At 42.8% G+C, this 21,978-nt stretch overlaps 1 protein-coding gene across 2 annotated transcripts in view; it reads left to right on the forward strand.

Moving 5' to 3' along the window:
• Positions 1-21,636, forward strand: part of LOC129863832 (tenascin-like) — a 69,714-nt gene extending 48,078 nt beyond the window's left edge. For both annotated transcript variants that reach the window (XM_055936129.1, XM_055936130.1), the window contains 11 exons: positions 15,252-15,374; positions 15,722-15,865; positions 17,692-17,811; positions 17,988-18,131; positions 18,514-18,644; positions 18,778-18,910; positions 19,052-19,203; positions 19,324-19,420; positions 20,829-20,990; positions 21,171-21,334; positions 21,474-21,636. In XM_055936129.1, coding sequence (XP_055792104.1) covers positions 15,252-15,374; positions 15,722-15,865; positions 17,692-17,811; positions 17,988-18,131; positions 18,514-18,644; positions 18,778-18,910; positions 19,052-19,203; positions 19,324-19,420; positions 20,829-20,990; positions 21,171-21,334; positions 21,474-21,584 — 1,481 coding nt within the window. In that variant the 3' untranslated portion in view covers positions 21,585-21,636. The remainder of the gene's footprint in view (positions 1-15,251; positions 15,375-15,721; positions 15,866-17,691; positions 17,812-17,987; positions 18,132-18,513; positions 18,645-18,777; positions 18,911-19,051; positions 19,204-19,323; positions 19,421-20,828; positions 20,991-21,170; positions 21,335-21,473) is intronic.
• The last annotated feature ends 342 nt before the right edge of the window (positions 21,637-21,978 follow it).

Raw genomic sequence — 21,978 nt, forward strand, 5'->3', positions numbered from 1 at the left:
GCGTATGTGATGAGTCAAAGTTAGTGCAAAAAGGGTAAATGCAGAGAGTCCGGGTAGCTATTTGGTTGACTATTTAGCAACCTTTTGCTTGGAAGTAAAAGCTGTTCATGGTCCTGTTGGTTGCAGACTTGATGCATCGGTATTGCTTTGCTTGCCGTGCGGTAGCAGAGAAAACAGTATATGACCTTAGTGGCTGGAGTATTTTACAAGTTTAGAGCCTTCCTCTGACACCGCCTGGTATAGAGGTCCTGGATGGCAGGGAGCTCGGCCCCAGTGTGGTACTGGGGCATACGCACTACCCTCTGTACTGCCTTCGTTCGGATGCCAAGCAGTAGCTATACCAAGCGGTGATACAGTCAGTCAATAGGCTCTCAATGGTGCAGCTGTAGAACTTTTTGAGGATCTGAGGGCCGGTGCTAAATCTTTTCAGCCTCCTGAGGGGGAAGAAGTCTTGTCTTGCACTCTTCACGACTGTGTTGGTGTGTGTGGACCCTAATAGATCCTTAGTGATGTGGACACCGAGCAACTTGAAGCTCTCGACCTGCTCCACTACAGGCCCCGTCGATGTGAATGGGGGTCTATTTCCTGTAGTCCACGATCAGCTCCTTTGTCTTGCTGACGTTGAGGGAGGAGTTGTTGTCCTGGCACCACACTGCCAGGTCTCTGACCTCCTCCCCATCATCGTTGGTAATCAGGCCTACCACCGTACTGCTGTCGGCAAACTTAATGATACTGTTGGAGTCATGAGCGGCCACACAGTCGGGGGTGAACAGGGAGTACAGGAGGGAACTTAGCACAAACCTCTGAGGGGCTCCTGTGTTGAGGTGATGTGTTGTTGCCTACCCTCACCACCTGGGGACTGCCCATAAAGAAGTCCAGGATCCAGTTGCAGAGGGAGGTGTTCAGTTCCAGGGTCCCTAGCTTAGTGATGAGCTTGGAGGGCAATATGGTGTTGAATGCTGAGCTGTAGTCAATCAACAGCATCCTCACACACTGTAGATGGGAAAGGACAGTGTGGAGTGCAATAGAGAAAGCGTCATCTATGGATCTGTTGGATCGGTATGTGAATTGGATTGGGTTCAGGGTGTTGTGACCAGCCTTTCAAAGCATTTAATGGCTACAGATGTGAATGCTATGGGGCGATAGTCATTTAGACAGGTTACCTTCGCATTCTTGGGAACACAGGGACTTTGGTGGTCTGCTTGAAACATGTAGGTTTTACAGACTGTGTCAGGGAGGGGTTGAAAATGTCAGTGTCACTTGCCAGTTGGTCAGCACATGCTCTGAGTACGTGCCCTGGTAATCAGCCTGGCCCTGCAGCCTTGTAAATGTTAACCTGTTTGAAGGTTTTACTCACATCGGCTACGGAGAGCGTGATCACACAGTTGTCCAGAATGGCTGGTGCTCTCATGCATGGATCAGTGTTGCTTGCCTCGAAGAGAGCATAAAAGGCATTAAGCTCGTCTGGTAGGCTCATGTCACTTGGCACCTCGCGGCTAGGTTTCCCTTAATAATCCGTGATAGTTTGCAAGCCCTGCCACATCTGACAAGCATCAGAGCCAGTATAGTAGGATTCGATCTTTGACCTGTCATGATGCTTTGTGTTTGATGGTTTGTCGGAGGGCGTAGCGGGATTTCTTATAAGCATCTGGATTAGTGTCCCAATCCTTGAAAGCGGCAGCTCTAGCCTTTAGCTCAGTGCGGATGTTGATTGCAATCCATGGCTTCTGGTTGTGATATGTATGTACGGTCATTGTGGGGACGTCGTCGTTGATCCACTTTTTAATGAAGCCGGTGACTGATGTGGTAAACTCCTCAATGCCATCGAATGAATCGCGGATCATATTCCAGTCTTTGCTAGTGAAACAGTCCTGTGGCTTAGCATCCACTTCATTGGACCACTTCTGTATTGAGCACTTGTACTTCCTGTTAAAGTTTTTGCTTGTAAGCTTGAATCACGAGGCTAGAGTTATGGTCAGAATCAACAAAAGGGAGGGTGAGGAAAGAACTTGCATGTGTTTCTGTGTGTGGAGTAAAGTTGATCTAGAGTTTATTCACCTCTAGTTGCACAAGTGACAAGCTGGTAGAAATGAGGTAAGACGGATTTCAGTTTTCCTGCATTAAAATCACCGGCCACTAGGAGCGCCGCTTCTGGATGAGCATTTTCTTGTTTGCTTATGGCCCTATACAGCTCATTGAGTGCAATCTTAGTGCCAGCATCGGTTTGTGGTGGTAAATAGACAGCTATGAAAACTATTTTGATAAATAGTATGGTCTACAGCTTATCAAGAGGTATTCTAACTCGGGCGAGCAGAACCTCGAGACTTCCTTAATATTATAGATTGTGCATCAGCTGATGTTGAACAAAGAGCTTATCCAACGCTGCCATTCTGTTCTGCCGATTAAACAAAGGCGAAAACATTATGTAAGTAACATTAAGTTAAGATCATTGCAAAAAATGTAATAAATAGCAGAATTGGTCAGGAGGCGGTAAAACCAAAAATGTCAACAAAAAATTATCCAAATCCTGTCATGGTGAGCTAGTGGACTTGCCGCCTTTTGTTCCAGTCCAGCACTAAGTACAGGTGAATAATTAATTATTTGAAACTGATGTGTTAGTGCTGTGCTGGAACAAAACCCTACATTACACACCCAGCAGCTGTTCAGCACTGAAGTTGGAGACCCCTGCCTTGATCACATTTTTACACTAAATTTAACAGTACAGTTTTGTCAACCATAATCGTCAAGTCTAGCAAATCCGAAGCAAACTTTTACTGTCAAAGAATCTCTGTCCTGTCCTCTTTCTCTCTCCGAATCTATGTCTGTCTGTCACTCTCCTGGTTTGTGTTAATGTCAGTGTCTTCCTCTGTGTCTTGTCTGTGCACTAAACAAAACCTAGGCTATACATCTATTTTGGAATACAAGCTGGTCCTGACCTGGCTCAAATTAGAATAATGATGATACACTTATATGCCACACGTCATTATTATTCACGTGACACATGATCAGTTCTGATTTGTTACACTGCAATACATGATCTTTATTCTTCACCACATAATCCAAAAGCTTTCCGTTGTATTGTCAAAATGAAAATGTTCACATAATACATTTTTCATTATATTCAAAGACTATAGAGAATGGCAGGTGGGAGGGGAGTGCCATGTGAAATTGCACTTATTATTCTCATATCAAAATTATCCACAATCTGTTTTCCTCACCTTCAATAGATAATTGACTATGTTACAGCCAACAGCGCGACATTATAGGCATATTGTATTGCACATTTTAGCTTATTTGGAAATCCAACAACTGTTTCTTCCTTTAGTGAGCGAACCAACGGTTGGCAACTGTATGTATCTTACTTAACGTCCGAGACTTTCTCCATCTCCTGGAATGGCACTGAGGGAGAGATTGGCGGTTATGTCCTGGATATTATTGATTGATTCTAACTGGATGAGGAAGCCAGATGAATATAGCATTTCCCAGAATGCAATGTCCCATGTCATCACAGGGCTAAGTGTAACGGATGTAAAATGGATAGCTAGTTAGCGGTGGTCCGCGCTAATAGTGTTTCAATCGGTTACGTCACTAGCTTCGAGACCCTGAAGTAGTGGTTCCCCTTGCCTTGCAAGGGCCGCGGCCTTTGAGGAGTGATGGGTAACGATGCTTCGTGGGCGACCGTTGTTGATGTGTGCAGAGGGTACCTGGTTCGCGCCCGGGTCGGGGCGAGGGGACGCCATAAATTTATACTGTTACAATAAGGCCCAGTACTGACTATATACAGTTGAAGTCGGAAGTTTACATACACCTTAGCCAAATACATTTGAACTCAGTTTTTCACAATACCTGACATTTAATCCTAGTAAAAATTCCCTGTCTTAGGTCAGTTCACCACTTTCAGTTCATCACAATTCCTGACATTTAATCCTAGTAAAAATTCCCTGTCTTAGGTCAGATCACCACTTTATTTTATGAATGTGAAATGTCAGAATAATAGTAGAGCGAATTATTTATTTCAGCTTTTATTTCTTTCATCACATTCCCAGTGGGTCAGAAGTTTACATACACTCAATTAGAATTTGGTAGCATTGCCTTTAAATTGTTTAACTTGGGTAAAACGTTTCGGGTAGCCTTCCACAAGGTTCCCACAATAAGTTGGGTGAACTTTGGCCCATTCCTCCTGACAGAGCTGGTGTAACTGAGTCAGGTTTGGAGGATCCTTGCTCGCACATGCATTTTCAGTTCTGCCCACATTTTCTATAGGATTGAGGTCAGGGCTTTGTGATGGCCACTCCCATACCTTGACTTTTTTTGCCTTTAAGCCATTTTTCCACAACTTTGGAAGAATGCTTGGGGTCATTGTCCATTTGGAAGACCCATTTGCGACCAAGCTTTAACTTCCGGACTGATGTCTTGAGATGTTGCTTCAATATATCCACATAATTTTCCTCCCTCATGATGCCATCTATTAAGTGCACCAGTCCCTCCTGCAGCAAAGCACCCCCACAACATGATGCTGCCACCCCCGTGCTTCACAGTTGGGATGGTGTTCTTGCAAGCCTCCCCATTTTTCCTCCAAACATAACGATGGTCATTATGGCCAAACAGTTCTATTTTTGTTTCATCAGAAAAGAGGACATTTCTCCAAAAAGTATGATCTTTGTCCCTATGTGCAGTTGCAAACCATAGTCTGGCTTTTTTATGGCGGTTTTGGAGCGGTGGCTTCTTCCTTGCTGAACCGCCTTTCAGGTTATGTCGATATAGGACTCGTTTTACTGTGGATATAGATACTTTTGCACCTGTTTCCTCCAGCATCTTCATAAGGTTCTTTGCTGTTGTTCTGGGATTGATTTGCACTTTTCGCACAAGTACTTTCATCTCTAGGAGACCGAATGGGTCTCCTTCCTGAGCGGTTGTAAAGGTCTGGGTGTAGCTGGTGCAGAGGAGTCAGGCGCAGGACAGCAGAGATGAGTAATAGAAGTAACTTTACTCAAAATGACCAAATATATGTAGTAATACCAAGCCCACACAAAAGGACCGAAATACATAAAACAAACACGCACAAAAACCATGGGGAAAACAGAGGGTTAAATAATGAACATGTAATTGGGAAATTGAAACCAGGTGTGTAAAACAAAGACAAAACAAATGGAAATGAATAGTGGATCGGCGATGGCTAGAAGGCCGGTGACGTCGACCGCCGAACGCCGCCCGATCAAGGAGAAGGACGGACTTCGGCGGAAGTCGTGACAGCGGTATGACGGCTGCGTGGTCCCATGGTGTTTATACAATTGTTTTTTTGAGGTCTTGGCTGATTTCTTTTGATTTTCCCATGCTGTCAAGCAGAGGCACTGAGTTTGAAGGTAGGCCTTGAAATATATCCACAGGTACACCTCCAATTGACTAAAATTATGTCCCTTAGCCTATCAGAAGCTTCTAAAGCCATGACATAATTTTCTGGAATTTTCCAAGCTGTTTAAAGACAGTCAACTTAGTGTGTGTAAACTTCTGACCCACTGGAATTGTGATACAGTGAAATAATCTGTCTGTAAACAATTGTTGGAAAAATTGCTTGTGTCATGCACAAAGTAGATGTCCTTATCGACTTGTCAAAACTATAGTTTGTTCATTAGAAATGTGTGGAGTGGTTGAAAAACTCCAACCTAAGTGTATGTAAACTTCCGACTTCAACTGTAGTTTACCTCACTGGGATTGTCAAAGGATCTCGAACCCATGCTGTCATCTGTTTTGCATCAATAGGTATTTTTTCTTTTCTTTTATTTTTTGAAAAGCCAAAGCATATGATCACTTTGCTCTATATTTAAGTTTACAATGTTTTTATGATATGAAAACCAAAATGTGTTGACTACTCATTGACTTATTCATTATAACCTGGATCACTTGAAGTGTATGAGACTGGATTAAAAGGAAAACAGATCATTGAGGGAAAAAAAGGACAGTAACATTGTGCCACTTCACTGACTTTTCTCTCCTATGTAGCTGCAGAGCCTGTCCAGGTTAGCTGTTTCTAACATTACCTCAGACTTTCACTGTCGTGGAGGACGGGGAGAAGACTGTCAAAAAGATCATCTCAGATTTTATATCACATTCCTCATCTCCACTATTTGAAAATCACTATCTTTGTCCAGAGGCTGTCCCACAGTTGGGCGCAATAGCTGTGTCGGATTCTAGCCCAGATAACTTCACCCTGTCCTGGGGCACACAGGCCGGTCACTTTGATGACTTTATCATCCGGGTCAGGTCACCCTGAACATCTGTTTGGAGTTCACATCGTCTGGCGAGGTCCGTAAAATGACTTTCACTGGCCTAGTAGACGCCATTTACTACAACCTTGAGCTGTACGGTATTTCTCATGGGCGCCATACCCCTTCCCTCTTAGCATGTGCCCTCACAGGTACTATGTAAGTTACTCATATCTTTAAGGACCAGTGCAGTCAAAAATGAGATATTTCAGTTTTTTATATATATTTCCACACTATGAGTTTGGAATAATATAGTGAAATTATGACATTTATGATAATGCCCTTTTAGTTTAAGAACTGTTTGAAAAGACCACCTGATATTTCCGCCTGTTTTGGTGAGAGGGAGTTTTGGCCTTCCATGGTGGCATCACCATCCCAGCTAGCACAGTGGATCTGGGCCGATTCCGGCTAAGAGTCGGGGCACTCAGCTGAGAGTCAGACTCGGCTGACGTCATGTGGCCCCAGTCTGGGCCACCTTAGGCACTATTTCTTATGGCTAGGATGCAGGGAATGAGCTTGGGCCGATTCCGGTGTGAGTTATCTGGCCCAAATGTATTACTTGGGGCTCGGGCCGATTGGGGCTACTCTCTGGCAGATGATTACACAGTCTGCTTTATATAATTAACATTTCATTATTTATTTATTTTTCCATATTTTCTCGTTGTTCTGTTATCAAAAAATACAATTAACATTTCAAATGAATTCTTTAAGAGTCCTGTTTAAGTTGTATTTTGATGTTGCTTGATTATGGCAATTAATAAGCATTAACTTTGTGGATGGAGCCTCCCGAGTGGCGCAGTGGTTTAAGACACTGCATCGCAATGCAAATTGTGTTGCTTCAGATGCTAGTTCAATACCCGTGCTGGCTGTGACCGGGAGACCGGGCCCAGCGTCATCCGAGTTTGGGGAGGGTTTGGCCGACCGGGAAGTCTTTGTCCCATCACGCTGTAGCGACTCCTGTGGTGGGCCAGGTGCATGCACTCTGACATGGTAACCAGGTGTACGGTGTTCCTCCGACAATTTTTTGGGGGGTGGATAGGTATAATTTGTATGCATAAAATGTATAATAGTAATATTTAAAATGACTAAATCGGGTAATGTTGTATACATTTATTTAAATTTGCATCGGGCTGCTTCTGGGGGGATTCTGATAAGATGCCGGCAAAGTCGGCTGAATTCCGGTAGACAGAAATGGCCCAATGTAGTTGGGCCGATTCTGGGCAGTCATTGATTTTGATATCGGGCCGAGTCCGACACCCGATTCCGGGCTGATTCAATCAGTTCCAGCCCCCCAGAAGAGGGCCGCTTCTGGGCCGATTCCTCATTGCTAGCTGGGATGCGATAAACCAGTGGGGGGAAAGAATCTTCATACATTTTTAACACACACAGGACAGACATATCACTACATTTCCCTTTGCTTAGAAGGTATTTTTGACCATTTTAATTGAAAACAATCATAGTAAGGTACTTTTTTGTTACCCAGAAATAATTTATGAGATAAAAACGGCTGCATTGGACCTTTTAAAACTTATTTTGAAACACTGACAAGGCAGAAATGTGTGCCCCAGTAGCAAAATAATTGATAATGACCTCTCCAGGGACACAGCCAAGTTTAAGAGGGACTAATTTGCAAGATTTGAATACTGTGTTCCAGTGAACATTACAAAAAGGTCTGTTCTGGACACAATAATATTTTATGAGAATCTTCACTTTAGCGTTTCAACACCCCCTTGTCTGCATGACATTTTACAGTTTTATTGTGAATTTATCACCCATTTATAAACATAATATCAATATATTTTGCTACAACAATATATTTTGCTACTAGATTCTGCTTATTGAATTTGGGTTACCTTTGCAATCATTGCACACATCAACTACCATATGTATTCTACCCACGTCTTATCCTTCCCCTATTCGACCATAACCACCCCTCCCCCCAAAAAACTCTCACTCTCTTCAGCATCCTTACCCAAAGTTGAAAACTTGACTCTTTCAGCAATCACCTCATTCGGCTTCCTTGTGTCCTGGGAGCCGCCTCATCCTCGACAAAAGTAAGGGGCTCCCTCTGCTTTTGGCTTCAGCCACTTTCACATAGGGCCCTCAGACAGGCTGGCTACTGGAGGCCCAGGAGTTCACTGTCCCTGGCAACCAGAGCTTCCTGAACATCTGGGGCCTGATCACTGGCATAGCCTATGAGGTCAGGCTTACTGGGGTGTCCAGTTCTGGGCTGGTCTCCCGACCACTGACCACAGTGGCTGTGACTGGTACCACCCACAGAGGCGGCATGGCCGTTGAAAATTAGAGGTTATGAGCAACCTTTCAATTTGTAGGATAAAAGATATAGATTATTTCACACGCAATTCATTCAAATACATTGAATTTGGTACTCTGGCCACACTACACACTGTAGGTCAAATTCTGAGATATACACAAGTAACTTGAAAGGATAGTTCACCCAAATTACAAAAGGACACATGGTTTTGCATTTGTGGCTCAAATCCCATCCAAGTCATGGGACCGATATTAGCATTTTTCGGGCATCATGCGTGACTTTGGTGAGCTTCACAACCAATTTGAGATACTTTCGGATTATTTAGACATGATTGGCGAAAAATGCTTATCGGTTCCATGACTTCAATGGGATTTGTGCCACAAATGCTAAAACATTAGCATTTGCAAACCGTGCCAGCGAAACTAAACCAAGGCATGGATTGCTGTTATACCTTGTCTATAGACTGCTTAAAGGGTAAGGAAACCAGTACAGTATGTAATTTTGTAATTTGGGTGCCCTATCCCTCTAGGATTTGGCCCTGTACAGAGGTGCTTCTCCATCACAGTGAGGTGTCATTGGGACAGCTTGTGGGATCGGTCACCATACAGTTGAAGTGAAAACACAGGTGTACTTTACTTAGCCTACTGTTTTGATTCTGAGGACAATTAAGCCATTAGACTTAATTGCCATATTCAACGGGGTGATTGGTTCCCAACTTGAACTTTTACTGTAGGCCTATCACAAAAACGAGTAGCCGTTACACTGTAATCTTCTGAGAAAGGATAAGAAATTGATGCCATAAATTCCTTGCTTTGGTGGAGAGCCCTCAACACACAACCCAACTCACCACCTCCAACATTTCTCATCCTTTTCCAGAGTGATCTGATTACTCTTAATCTCTTCTTCATCCTCTTCCTCCTCAAGGTTTTGCTTGTGTTTTCAGTTTGAAGCTTCATTGTTACAGTGAAGCAGTGCGTGGTGCTCTGCTTTTTCCTCTCTCCAAAATATGAAAACGTGTTTTTATATTTTAAACTGTGTTTTTCCTCAGATTCATCATAATGTGACGCTAAACTTTACGGTGTAAAGGATGCTGTTTTCAGTGGACACATCACTGTCACATCACTAAGAATTGCTTGACATAATCAAGCAATATCTAAGTTTCACCTGTAAATATTAGACTGATAAGGCATTAACAAAACCAGTCTTTGTTTCCAGTTGAAAACGTCAGAGGATGGTTAGGAGTTAGCTCGCAGATTGTAACGAGCTAACGCCCATTAGCATTATAGGTTAGGAACTGTTTGGCGTAGCCATGCCCTAGGGTCCAGTCTGGAGCGTGAAGTCAGGAGTTCTGCTTTTTGGCTTCTGCATAGAAACCTAGTGGTGCCAAAATCCCTGGTCTGCCCTAGAAAGCCTATGTTTATTATGATCGCCAGAACAGACTCGGCCATTTTGGGCTCTAAAATGTGTTTATTATGATCAAGTTCGATCCCCGCAGTAAATTATTTAAAAGTTTGCTACAAATGTAGATATTTAATTAAATACTGATCCATTCTGAGCGCTACATTTGTCATCACACAGGACAATGTGCTGGCACAGACCAATCACGGGCCAGCAGGCTAAGAGGAGGCTCCGGGTTGACTCGCTCAGCCAGGATGAAAAGGACTACATTGACCATGATCCTTTTGTTAGTTACAGACACTTTCATCGTGATTCTTAGCAATTGTTTTGGAGCCATTCAGCCCCATTCAGCAATATGGCGCACTTCAAATTCAAATACTTACGGCTTCATGAGCCATTGAGAGTTTTCCATAGGAATACGTGGATGACTGCAGCGCTATCACGATCTCCTGGATTTAATGTCTATGGGCGTAGCAGAGAATTTTTGACCAACCTTAATTTAGCGATACTTCCTCAATTCCTCAACTTTCAAAACGTCCACGTCTAGTTGAAGGGGGTTTGTTTGAATTAAGAAAATTAAATAATTTATTTATATATAACGATTGTTGAATTTCTTATCTAGTAAACCTATGCCATTCACCTGGATTTCGCTTAAAATAGCAGATGTTCCAGAATAGCCTTAGCCAAATACATTAAAACTCAGTTTCACAATTCCTGACATTTAATCCTAGTAAAATTTCCCTGACTTTGGTCAGTTAGGATCATCGCTTTATTTTAAGAATGTGAAATGTCAGAATAATAGTAGAGAGAATTATATATTTCAGCTTTTATTTTCTTTCATCACAGTCCCAGTGGGTCAGAAGTTTACATACACTCAATTAAAATTTGGCAGCATTGCCTTTAAATTGTTTAACTTGGGTCAAATGTTTTGTGTAGCCTTTCACAAGCTTCCCACAATAAGTTGGGTGAATTTTGGCCCATTCCTCCTGACAGAGCTGGTGTAACTGAGTCAGGTTTGTAGGCCTCCTTGATCGCACACACTTTTTCAGTTACAGAATGTAACTTCCGACTTCAACTCTATCTACTGTTTTCGCCTTTTTCAAGCCATTGTTTTCTGGACCTTATAAAGGCTCCTCTAGCCTTTTCCTCATAAAATGTATCTAGTTGATACTGTAAATCATTCAATTTAGCTTTCACATTAAGATCAAGATGCTCAATATCTGTGATATCAGCAATGTACTTAGAAAGCTCAGATACCTAATCTCCTCCTTAAAGCAAGCCGTTTCCCATAAGTAATACAGGCTGAACGGATTTTAAATTTCAGCAGTTCCCAGTATTTCCCATTTCTGCATTAGAGGTAGCTAAATTCCAATAAAAATCAAATGGATTATTGAATTTAAAAAATTTAATCATCATGAAATAACAATGGGTTATTACATTTCCAATAACCACCAGAGTATTTATTTTCATCATTAATGCACTTTCTTACCATCAGCCATTTGACTTTATGATCCGTCAGGACTGCTGGCAATATTTTTACCTCTACAGTGTTGGGCTCAAGGCTTGAGGTTATTATATCACCCACAAGTCAATTCTTGATTGTACTGAACGATATCTATTACTCCATGTGTACTGTTTCTCTCCAGGGGTTTTAATTCTCCGTATGTCAATTATGTCCAGGCTTTGGCAGAAATTCACCAATTTGTTCACACCAATGTTAGGCCTATGGGGCAATCTATCAGTCTCATTATAATTAACCCTATTAAAATCCCCACCAACTGTAATCTGACTGGATGGATCATTTCTCAGAAGGCTTTTAAGAATTTCCTCAATTGCCTCTATAAGTAAGTCATTTGGAGGACTAGAACAGTATCCATATACATTACACAACACAAATAAACTGTCCATATGGTTGATGACTGCTACTACCCAATGTCTTTTGGAGTCCATTTGAATAAACAAAAATGGCCCATTAAAATTGTGTGGTAAAATTGTAGCCCCAGCTGAGTGATTAGTCCCGTAGGCCAAGAAAATGTCTCTGATTTTTTTTCAAATGATAGTCCTCTTTGCATTAATGTGTTTCTTGAACGAATACAAGATCTGCGCTGCAGTCCTTACAAAACGTTCCACTTCAGCAGGTTTCGTATCCCCCTGGCATTGATTGACATAAACTTCAAGTCCATATATACAAAATAGAAAGGGAAATCCTATGCAATCTCTACACTACCCTCTCCTATAAAAAGGTGCTTCATAAATATAGTAACAGAAGTCTTACCTCCTAAACAATAGCAGCACAATTCAAAACTAGAATGCTCAGTATGTTGTTGGGGAAGGGGCTACCTTGTTAGCCTATTGACGGATCAAATCACTCAGGTCAAATTTATTTTCCTGACGACGAAAAAGGCTCAGATTCCCCTGTAGTGTCCACCCTTTCTTGATTTCAGACCTGTCGGACGAGAGGCCACAACTTTTCCCTTGCTGCCTTGTCTACTGCAGTCAGGTCCTCACCAAATTGAAGTTCTCTCTTTCAGAAAGGTGCTTTACTTTGCTTTCTTCCAAACTGCATCTCTTGCTGTGCGGAAAGTAAACTGGATAAGGATCAAGCAGCAGTCGACGGCATTTCACTTCTTCCCAATACAATGAGCGACATTCACAGTCATGTACATATATCCTTCGGGGAAGTCCCGGGCCACACGGTTACACATGTCACTTACTTTGCGCTTTACATTCTAACCCTGGTCCTCGGGGACACCATAAAGCCGTAGCTCCCACCTTCTCAGATATCGCTCTGCTTCCAACAATGCTTTTGCATGTCAGCCATGGTCTTCTCCTGTGCAGTACACATTTAAGATCTTCGATACTCTTGTATGCATGATCCAGAGAGGTCTCGAGGTCACCGATTTTTTTTTATTTTTTTATTTTTAAATGTTGACCTGGAGTTTGCACAAATACATTTCTTTCTGCGTATTTTTGGGTGCAAGGCTATTGAGTGGAGTTTCTGAATCAACTGAATTCCCAGATTCCTCAATTTCTTTTCCTGAGGAGTCAGGTGGCGGTTTCTCTCTGGTTTATGAGTGGTCAGCTAGCAACTGCATTCTCCTCCCTTTGCTGTTTCGCGCATTATTTTCTTCGACTTTGCCAAGTTTCCGATCAAATTAGCAGTCTACTGAGCGTTCTCTGTTGTGTTTCTTGTAAACCGAGTTTTGTTACATTTAAGTACGTTTGAGAGGGATAAAAGTTAAGGTTACTCTGAGCAAGACAAATTATTGTCTGCACTCGACGCCATCTTCTTCTCCCCCCAGAAAATGCAATAAATGTTTTGTTCCATGAGGTAATCCAACAATGTGTACACCGCCATCTTGTCTATCTTCAAAACCGGTGTTGCTCTTCGCTCAATTTTCTAAATTCAATCGAACCCCATGCAATTAGACACAGACGTTTGGAAGACATTGGTTGTCTTCCAAGTCAGGAATTGAGGAAGTATTGACAAGTTAAGGTTGGTCGAAAATGATCTGTGCTATGCTAAACAGTACCTATCTAATAATGCCTATTCACCAGCTAAAATAGAGTAACGGTCTGACTAGGCAATATTTTTTATAGCTAGTTAGGCCTTTGGACCAGGAAAACACAGACAAATCAACATGCCATTTTCAGCATGAAATGTCAGTTGACCTATCCACTCATTTGTTTCTTTACCTTTGAATGCACTGAATGTAGGACTGGCATTAAGGATGCATGCGGGTGTGGATGGATTGTTTAGCCCAAATCCTTGACTTGTTACAACAATAATGGAGAACCGTGGGCCTGTAAGTGGATGTCAACTTGCTAACTGATTCAATAAATGTCTCCACAACCATGAGCGTGTCTATTTCTCAATAAAATATCAAAGGAATGCAAAGCACCTTGACTGTGACCGCACGCTAACGATTTGAAAGCATGGCAGAGTGGCGGCAAGTTAATGAGAATGTAACCAACAACTGGTATGTCTACTCACCTTTTCCGTCTGATCGCCAAAAGGATGCCTTCCTCAATTTTGCTTTCTAGTAATTGGATGTATGTTTCTCGACAAATGTGACAAATTGAAGTGTTTTGCGTTTCCAACCAGAGGCTGAGCCAGAAGTGGAGCACATGTTTGTCTCGGACATCATATCAGACAGTTTACACCAGGCCTCGATTACGGATGAAGAAATGTTTGATAGACTTGTGATCAAAATTAGGGACTCCACAAAGTTTGAGCATCCACAAGAATGAAATGTACTCGGTGATGAGCGAACCAAAGATTTAAATTTAACAGGACTCACCGGCGGCACCGAGTGTAAAATCGAACTGTACGGTGTTACATTGGAATGGAGCTCCAAACCAATTACCGGTGTTGCTCGGACAGATATTTTAATAGAGGATCTATTGTGCCAAAGCACAATGTGGTCTATATCTCACACAACTTTTAACTGTCTGGTTTTTCTGGAAACGGGTGTCTACAAGAAACAATAGGCTACTGTTCTTTGTTTGACTGGGTTTTCTAATAATACATTTTGTTTTGACTGGTTTTATTTTTTCAAGGGGTATGCCTTCAAGGGAATGTCTTAATTGCCACTGATCATTCTTTGATGTGCTAATCCTAGGCCTGCTGAGCATACTTCAGGGTTTAAGGGGCATAACAATTGGTTTTTCATGTTTCTTTTTCCACATTTGATATTATTTTCAGGAATATGGCGACACCATCTTTTTTTGCATTCGATCTGTGGTGCTTCTTATGCTTTAAATGCAGATCACATTCCATGTGTTTTGATGCCCATTGTAGATTCATTTTCATTGCCTATACATTTTACTGATTAAACTGGTTAAAGAGTTAGACACATTCGCTTTTTTGCAGCATATTCGACAAAAGTTGAATGTACTGGTATTCATGCATCGAAATGTACTCATTAAATGTACTCCCCTTGATAGCCTATAATAGGGATGTATGATATGCACCACTGTTGATATGTAGATTGTGGGTTGCAGCACATGTTTCAAACCTACTCTGGCTGGGGTGATTGTGGTGGGCCTTTGTATGTTTTCAGGAACTGTGTTTTCTCACTGGAATTTCATGTCTTTCTGGAGTTATCATTTTAGCAAAGTCTTTGAGTACATTTGTGTGCTTTTCTGATTTCTCACTGCACATATTGACAAACCCTAGGCAATAGGACTATTGCATCAAATAAACTGACCTCAGTAGAATCGATTCCTGATCAAAAACCAAACTCATACAGATCAATCTAACTTTTGTTGTTTTTGTGCTTGCCTTTTTAACCCTGACCCCATCGCCGTGCCAGGCCTGGGCGCTCCAAGGGGCATCCGCTTCTCTGAGGTGACCGAGTCCTCGGCCATAGTCCACTGGACCATGCCTCGTGCCAGAGTGGACAGCTACCGCATCATCTATGTGCCCCTCCAAGGAGGTGAGTGAACAGGCTTTAGTAGTGACAGTGAAGTCTACCCATTCTAATAAGGATATTGAACTGCATTTATATAGTACTTTAGGCCTCAAAAGGGCTTAATGTTGGATGGGTTAGGAGGAATTGTCTCTCTAATTGGACAAAGCACTCCCTCTAGTGGAACATAGGTTTCTTCACACAATCACAATAGTCTCTCCAGCTGCTACCGTGGGAGAGAAAGGAAACTATTTACTTGAAGTGGATTTAACAGTACAATTTAACAAAAAGGAAATCTGTTTTTGAAAATTGATTGACTCTTGAGTAGAAGAATGTAATGTGACAAAAAAAGCTATATTTTCTCTCATCAACAGGTAGCCCAATGACAGTGCTAGCGGATGGGACTGAGACCCAGGCCTTGCTGCCTAACATGTTGCCAGGGGTGACCTACCAGGTGACCATATTCTCCATGAAGGGCCTGGAGGAGAGTGACCCAGGGACAGACACCATCACCACAGGTGTGTGTGACTTCTGTTTAGCCTACATTTATATCAATCTGAATTGACCTTTTACTAAATACATGAAATTACATATACATTTACATTAAAGCCACACTTCTATGATGAGAATAGACAGAAATGTCTGGGTCATACATAGACATTATGAACCTTTCATAATTCATTAGCTTTCATACATTCTTACTCAGTAGCAGATATAGTACTTCTCTACTTGTCCCAACCAGTCAATTATTCCATGAAAAAGTATCACACCATTGTATAGAGGCAGTAGTAGTGCCATTGCGGTAAACCATATTACAGACACACAGGCAGTCATGAGTCATGACTGCAGTAAAATTCCACGTGACCATTGAGTCACGATAATCTCCTTTATGCACTCTGGTCAAGCTTTTGTAGTGAGTATCCAATTTGCTAACGACCATCAGGTCCATATCACCTGGCACTCAGGGCTCTATTGTTCCTCTAACCACTCTGACGTCAATGCAAATGCTTTCGAAAATCATATCAAACACATATCATCAAAACAGTAGGCCTACGGTGCTTTTAAAACTCATCCCACCGTGATGATCAATTTAAAGAAAGAAGTTCAACAGCAGGTTGAAACGGTGTAAAACATGGTCGTTGTGGGTGTTGTTTCAAAGCCTAACACAACGAAATGGACAGCGCTTTCTAAGGTGATGATTAATTCAAAAACACACATATGCATATTATAGCTTATGCATATGCATAGGCTTATGAGCCCTAAAAAAATACTGTATTAAAATGATGATTGTGCCGTTATACAATACATAGTCTACTGCATATTACGCATGGCAGAAAAACATAAAACAAAACTGATTTAAGATGTCTTTGGTACATAATTGGTCTAGCCTATACTCCAAAATCAAACACATTTGAGTAATTGCCTTTGAGTGTGAACTGTGTTATTATGCATACTGGATGGACTGGTTACCTTATGCTACGCTCCAAAATGTGTATCCATGAGTCTGGAAGAGAACGTATAGCCCTAGGCGATGCTGTTGGTTCATTGATTGCGCAGGGTGGTTTACAGTTAGCCTACAATTAGTGAATTTGTATTTGATAATGAATAGCCTAGTAATAGGGCATTTTTTATATATTTTTATTATTCATTAAGTGACATATTACCGTTAGCTAAAGGCCTACAGAATAGCTCCCCTTCATGCGTTTCCATCTTCTCTCTCTCCTGTGTTACTTTCTCGAGCGCGCAGGCGGGCTGTCAACAGTTTAGTGAGATATGTTTCGTTGCGAAAACATGTTACTATCGATGTTCCCGAACAGATTTCATTTGGTTTCCCAAATGAAGCACTGGGTGGCAGCAGGACTTATAAGCATACTGTATCTTGTCAGCTAAATGAACTCGCCTACAGCCTATGTCATGGAGCATAGACAGATACTGTAACATAGGCCTACAGTAAGCCAAGTCATATTATTTTCTTCTGAAATACATTTTCTTCATATCACAATGTTTCTTTGGAGCTGACTAAAAATAAATAATGGATTTATTGCGATGATGTAGCCTACATTCAATTGATTTATTAGACTTTTTTTTATCTAGATGTTCCAAAGGCGCTCATCAGCGGCTTGTATGGGTGGAGGCCTGTAGATGCTAAACATATTTATGTTAATTAACGGTAAATTAGCGTGAGACCGGCAGTCGTTTGCATGGCAAGAAGCTGCTGACAAAATGTAATGACCGCCACAGCCCCAGGCCGTCCCAAGTCCCAGTATTGTCAGTACACACGTTTGTTTGCTGAAGCTGTTGTGGCTGCTGGCCTGTAACAAGCCTGTGTTTTCCTCCTCCGTAGCTCTGGACAGGCCTCAGGGTCTTTCTGCTGTCAACGTCACTGACACGACCGCCCTGCTGCTATGGCAACCCACTCGGGCCACTGTCGATGGCTACGTCATCACCTACAGTGCAGATTCAGGTGTGTGTTTCGCAAGAGTCCCAAGGCACAGATTGCCAGGAGCCGACCTGTATTTGTGTACATGATGTATCTATCGAAGGTATCCCTCATCATTAGCCAAATAGACACAGCACAACAGGAGTGTTGGTAGTGGTAACCTAGCGGTAACACTGTTCTCTGTCCTCTGCCGTCTGCAGTGTCCCCAGTGATGGAGCATGTTTCTGGGAACACAGTGGAGTTTGAGATGGGCTCTCTGGTCCCTGCCACCCATTACACAGTTGGGGTATACGCCATGAGGGAGGCACTGAAGAGTGGCACCACCACCACCGAATTCACCACAGGTAATGCTCCAATTAGATGCTTTATACATGAGCATTGGGTCTGATTTTAAATCAAAAATCTAACTCTGTGTGTAGTATTTTATTGTTCACACACTTGATTCTGTGCAGTATTGTATTGTCCATAAATTCAATAATAAAGTAATAATAAAATATTTTGCATTTTGCAACACGATGATGTGGCTGGTGACATTTTCCCTCTTGAAAGTCCAATATCTTGAAAACTTGACTGCTCACATGCAAAACATGTTGCTGCTGTATCAACAGTGAACTAATAAAAACATACCAAAAGATAGTTTTGAGTGGATTCTCCCTTTTACATGTGTTACATATCATATGTAACACACGTACTGTATATGATCCTTTCTCACTTTTTTGTCTGTAGATGTGGATTCTCCTCGTGACCTGGCAGCCAGTAACGTCCAGACAGACAGTGCCACTCTCACTTGGAAGCCCCCGCGTGCCGACATCACCGGATACGTCCTCACCTTCACCTCATCTGACAGCACAGTCCGGGTACGTAGGTCTTTATATGAGTCAGCACACTCTGGCTTCAATTCAATCAATCGCCCGTGGTTATTTTACAGGTACATTTTCCAAAGTGCTTAACATGATGAATAAAGATTGATTTGATTTGAATTGAATACAGGAAGTGGTTCTGAGCCCTACAGCCACATCATACAGCATGACTCAGCTGAGTGGCACTACCGACTACAACGTCAGGCTACAGGCCATCGCTGGAGCCCAGCGGAGCCGCCACGTCACCACCGTCTTCACCACCAGTAAGTAGACTGCTACACACCATTTTCTACTCCTCACAGCTTTGCACTGCATAGGAAATAGGATATAATTTGACAACTGCCCAGTGTACTGTTTTTGACAACTGTGTGTGTACGCGTGCCTTCCTGCACGTACGTGTGTAGTCGGAGTGTTGTACAGATACCCTAAGGACTGCTCACAGGCTCTGCTGAATGGAGACACCACCTCTGGCATCTACACCATCTACGTGGGAGGAGAAGAGAGCCAGCCCATCCAGGTCTACTGTGACATGACCACCGACGGAGGTGGATGGATGGTGAGGAACGCACACACACACAGGTCTAAACACCAGGTTTGATTGGATTTACCTTTACATGTTTGTGAAAGCCAAAGACACCAGGGCTTGTATGACAGGTCCTGTGAACTCTCTTTACAGGTGTTCCTGAGGCGCCAGAGTGGAAAGCTAGAGTTCTTCAGGAACTGGAAGAATTACACTGGTGGCTTTGGGGACATTAATGGTGAATTCTGGTTTGGTGAGTCCACATCTCTCCACCCCTCCTTGTGTTTCTCTTTTTATTCAGCGTTTGTGGCCCATGCGGGAATCAAACCACAGTCCTGGTGTTGCATCACCATGCCCCAGCCAATTAAGCCATCAAATCAAATCAAATGTTATTGGTCGCATACACAAATTTAGCAGATGTTATTGCGGGTAGAGCGAAATGCTTGTGTTTCTAACTCTAGCAGTGCAGTAATATCTAACAATTCACAACAATACACACAGATCAAAAAGTAAAATAATGGAATTAAGAAATATATAAATATTAGGACAAGCAATGTCATGTCTGGAGTATAAATATATTAAAGTGACCAGTGTTCCATAATTAAATTGACCAGTGATTCCATGTCTATGAACATAGGGCAGCAGCCTCTAAGGTGCCGGGTTGAGTAACAGGGTGTAGCCGGCTAGGGACAGTGACTAAGTTCAGGGCAGGGTACTAGGTGGAGGCTGGCTAGTGATGGCTATTTAACAGTCGGATGGCCTTGAGATAGATGCTGTTTTTCAGTCTCTCAGTCTCTCTGTCCCAGCTTTGATGAACCTGTACTGACCTCGCCTTTTGGATGATAGCGGGGTGAACAGGCCATGGCTCGGGTGGTTGATGTCCTTGATGATCTTTTTGGCCTCCCTGTGGCATAGGGTGCTGTAGGTGTCCTGGAGGGCAGGCAGTGTGCCCCCGATGATGCTTTGGGCAGACCGCACCACCCTCTGGAGAGCCCTGCGGTTGCGGGCGGTGCAGTTGCCGTACCAGGCGGGGATACAGCCCGACAGGATGATCTCAATGGTGCATTTGTAAAAGTTTGTGAGGGTCTTAGGGGACCAGCCAATTTCTTCAGCCTCCTAAGTTTGAAGAGGCTCTGTTGTGCCTTCTTCACCACACTGTCTGCATCTGTGGACCATTTCAGATCGTCAATGATGTGTACAACAAGGAACTTGAAGCTTTTCACCTCCTCCACTGTGGAACCGTCAATGTGGATGGGGTTGTGTTCCCTCTGCTGTTTCCTGAAGTGCACGATCAGCTCCTTCATTTTGTTGTTGTTATTTTTCTAGCACCACTCCGCCAGGGCCCTCACCTCCTCCCTGTAGGCTGTCTTGTCATTGTTGGTAATCAGGCCTATTACTGTTGTGTCGTCTGCAAACTTGATGATTGAGTTGTAGGCATGCGTGGCCACGCAGTCATGGGTGAACAGAGAGTACAGGAAGGAGCTGAGCAATCACCCTTGTGGGGCCCCTGTGATGAGGATCAGCGTAGTGGAAGGTGTTGTTTCCTACCTTCACTACCTGGGGGCAGCCTGTCAAGAAGTCCAGGACCCAGTTGCACAGACCTAGGGCCCCAACCCAGGAACCACAGAATAGTTCTGTGATGTCATTTCTTGTTGTTTCAGGTCTAGCCAACCTCCACAAGATGACAACAGCAGGCCAGTACGAGCTGCGTGTGGACCTGAGGGACAACGGGGAGTCGGCCTATGCTCAGTATGACAAGTTCACGATCGCAGAACCCCGTAGCCGCTACAAGATCCACATAGGAGGGTTCAGCGGCACAGCAGGTAAGGACAATGATGATAATAGCTTTATTTACTAGTGTTCCTGTATAGAACATCAAATCAAATCTGGATTTTGTTCAACTCCATTTAGATATCCCAATACACTTTACAGTAAACTGTATAACTCTGATTGACCTATTCACATTTGTTCACACCAGTCACTGTGTGCCCCGTATTTCCTAGGTGACTCGATGACTTATCACCAGGGCCGGCCCTTCTCCACGTATGACAATGACAATGACATCGCTGTCACCAACTGTGCCCTGTCCTATAAGGGTGCCTTCTGGTACAAGAACTGCCATCGTGTCAACCTTATGGGAAGATATGGTGACGATAGTCACAGCAAGGTACGGAAGCCATCTTTCTGCTTCACAAAATCAACGTGTGTTGTGTGTGGGAGTATTATATTCTGATCAGAGTGTGAAACAAGATTATTGTAGGCTTGTAGTTATATTGCGGTGTGTAAAACAATTATACTCTTTTCAGGGTATCAACTGGTTCCATTGGAAGGGACACGAGCATTCAATACAGTTCGCCGAAATGAAGATTAGACCAGTCAACTTCAGAAACTTTGAAAGTCGAAGGAAAAGATCATAGACTTTATACTGCCCTCCTCCCCCCTAGCTCTCTCCAAGCCCCCCCCCCCCCCCCTCCCAGGAGCATCACCCCTTGACCCTCTTTTGACCCTCAATCTTCAGTTCACCAAGTCGCACATCAAGCAAGGACAATCATGTTACTGAATGTGTTTTTATCCAACTAGCTGTCACTATTGGGATGGATACGTTATACCAAAAACGGCAGAATTTGACTTTTGTGTGTTTGATTTATTTTATTGTTTGTGTTCATTGGAAAATGTACAGGCAAAACATGGCTCCTTATAGGTCCAAAGATATTTGAATATGCCGATTAGCAATAAGGCAGATTGATTATGAAATGTGAAACAATGAAGGTGATTTCAGTTACTATTTTTACAGAAGGGGTAAAAAGAGTC

This window comes from Salvelinus fontinalis, chromosome 10 (genome assembly GCF_029448725.1).
Source record: "Salvelinus fontinalis isolate EN_2023a chromosome 10, ASM2944872v1, whole genome shotgun sequence".
NCBI lineage: Eukaryota > Metazoa > Chordata > Actinopteri > Salmoniformes > Salmonidae > Salvelinus > Salvelinus fontinalis.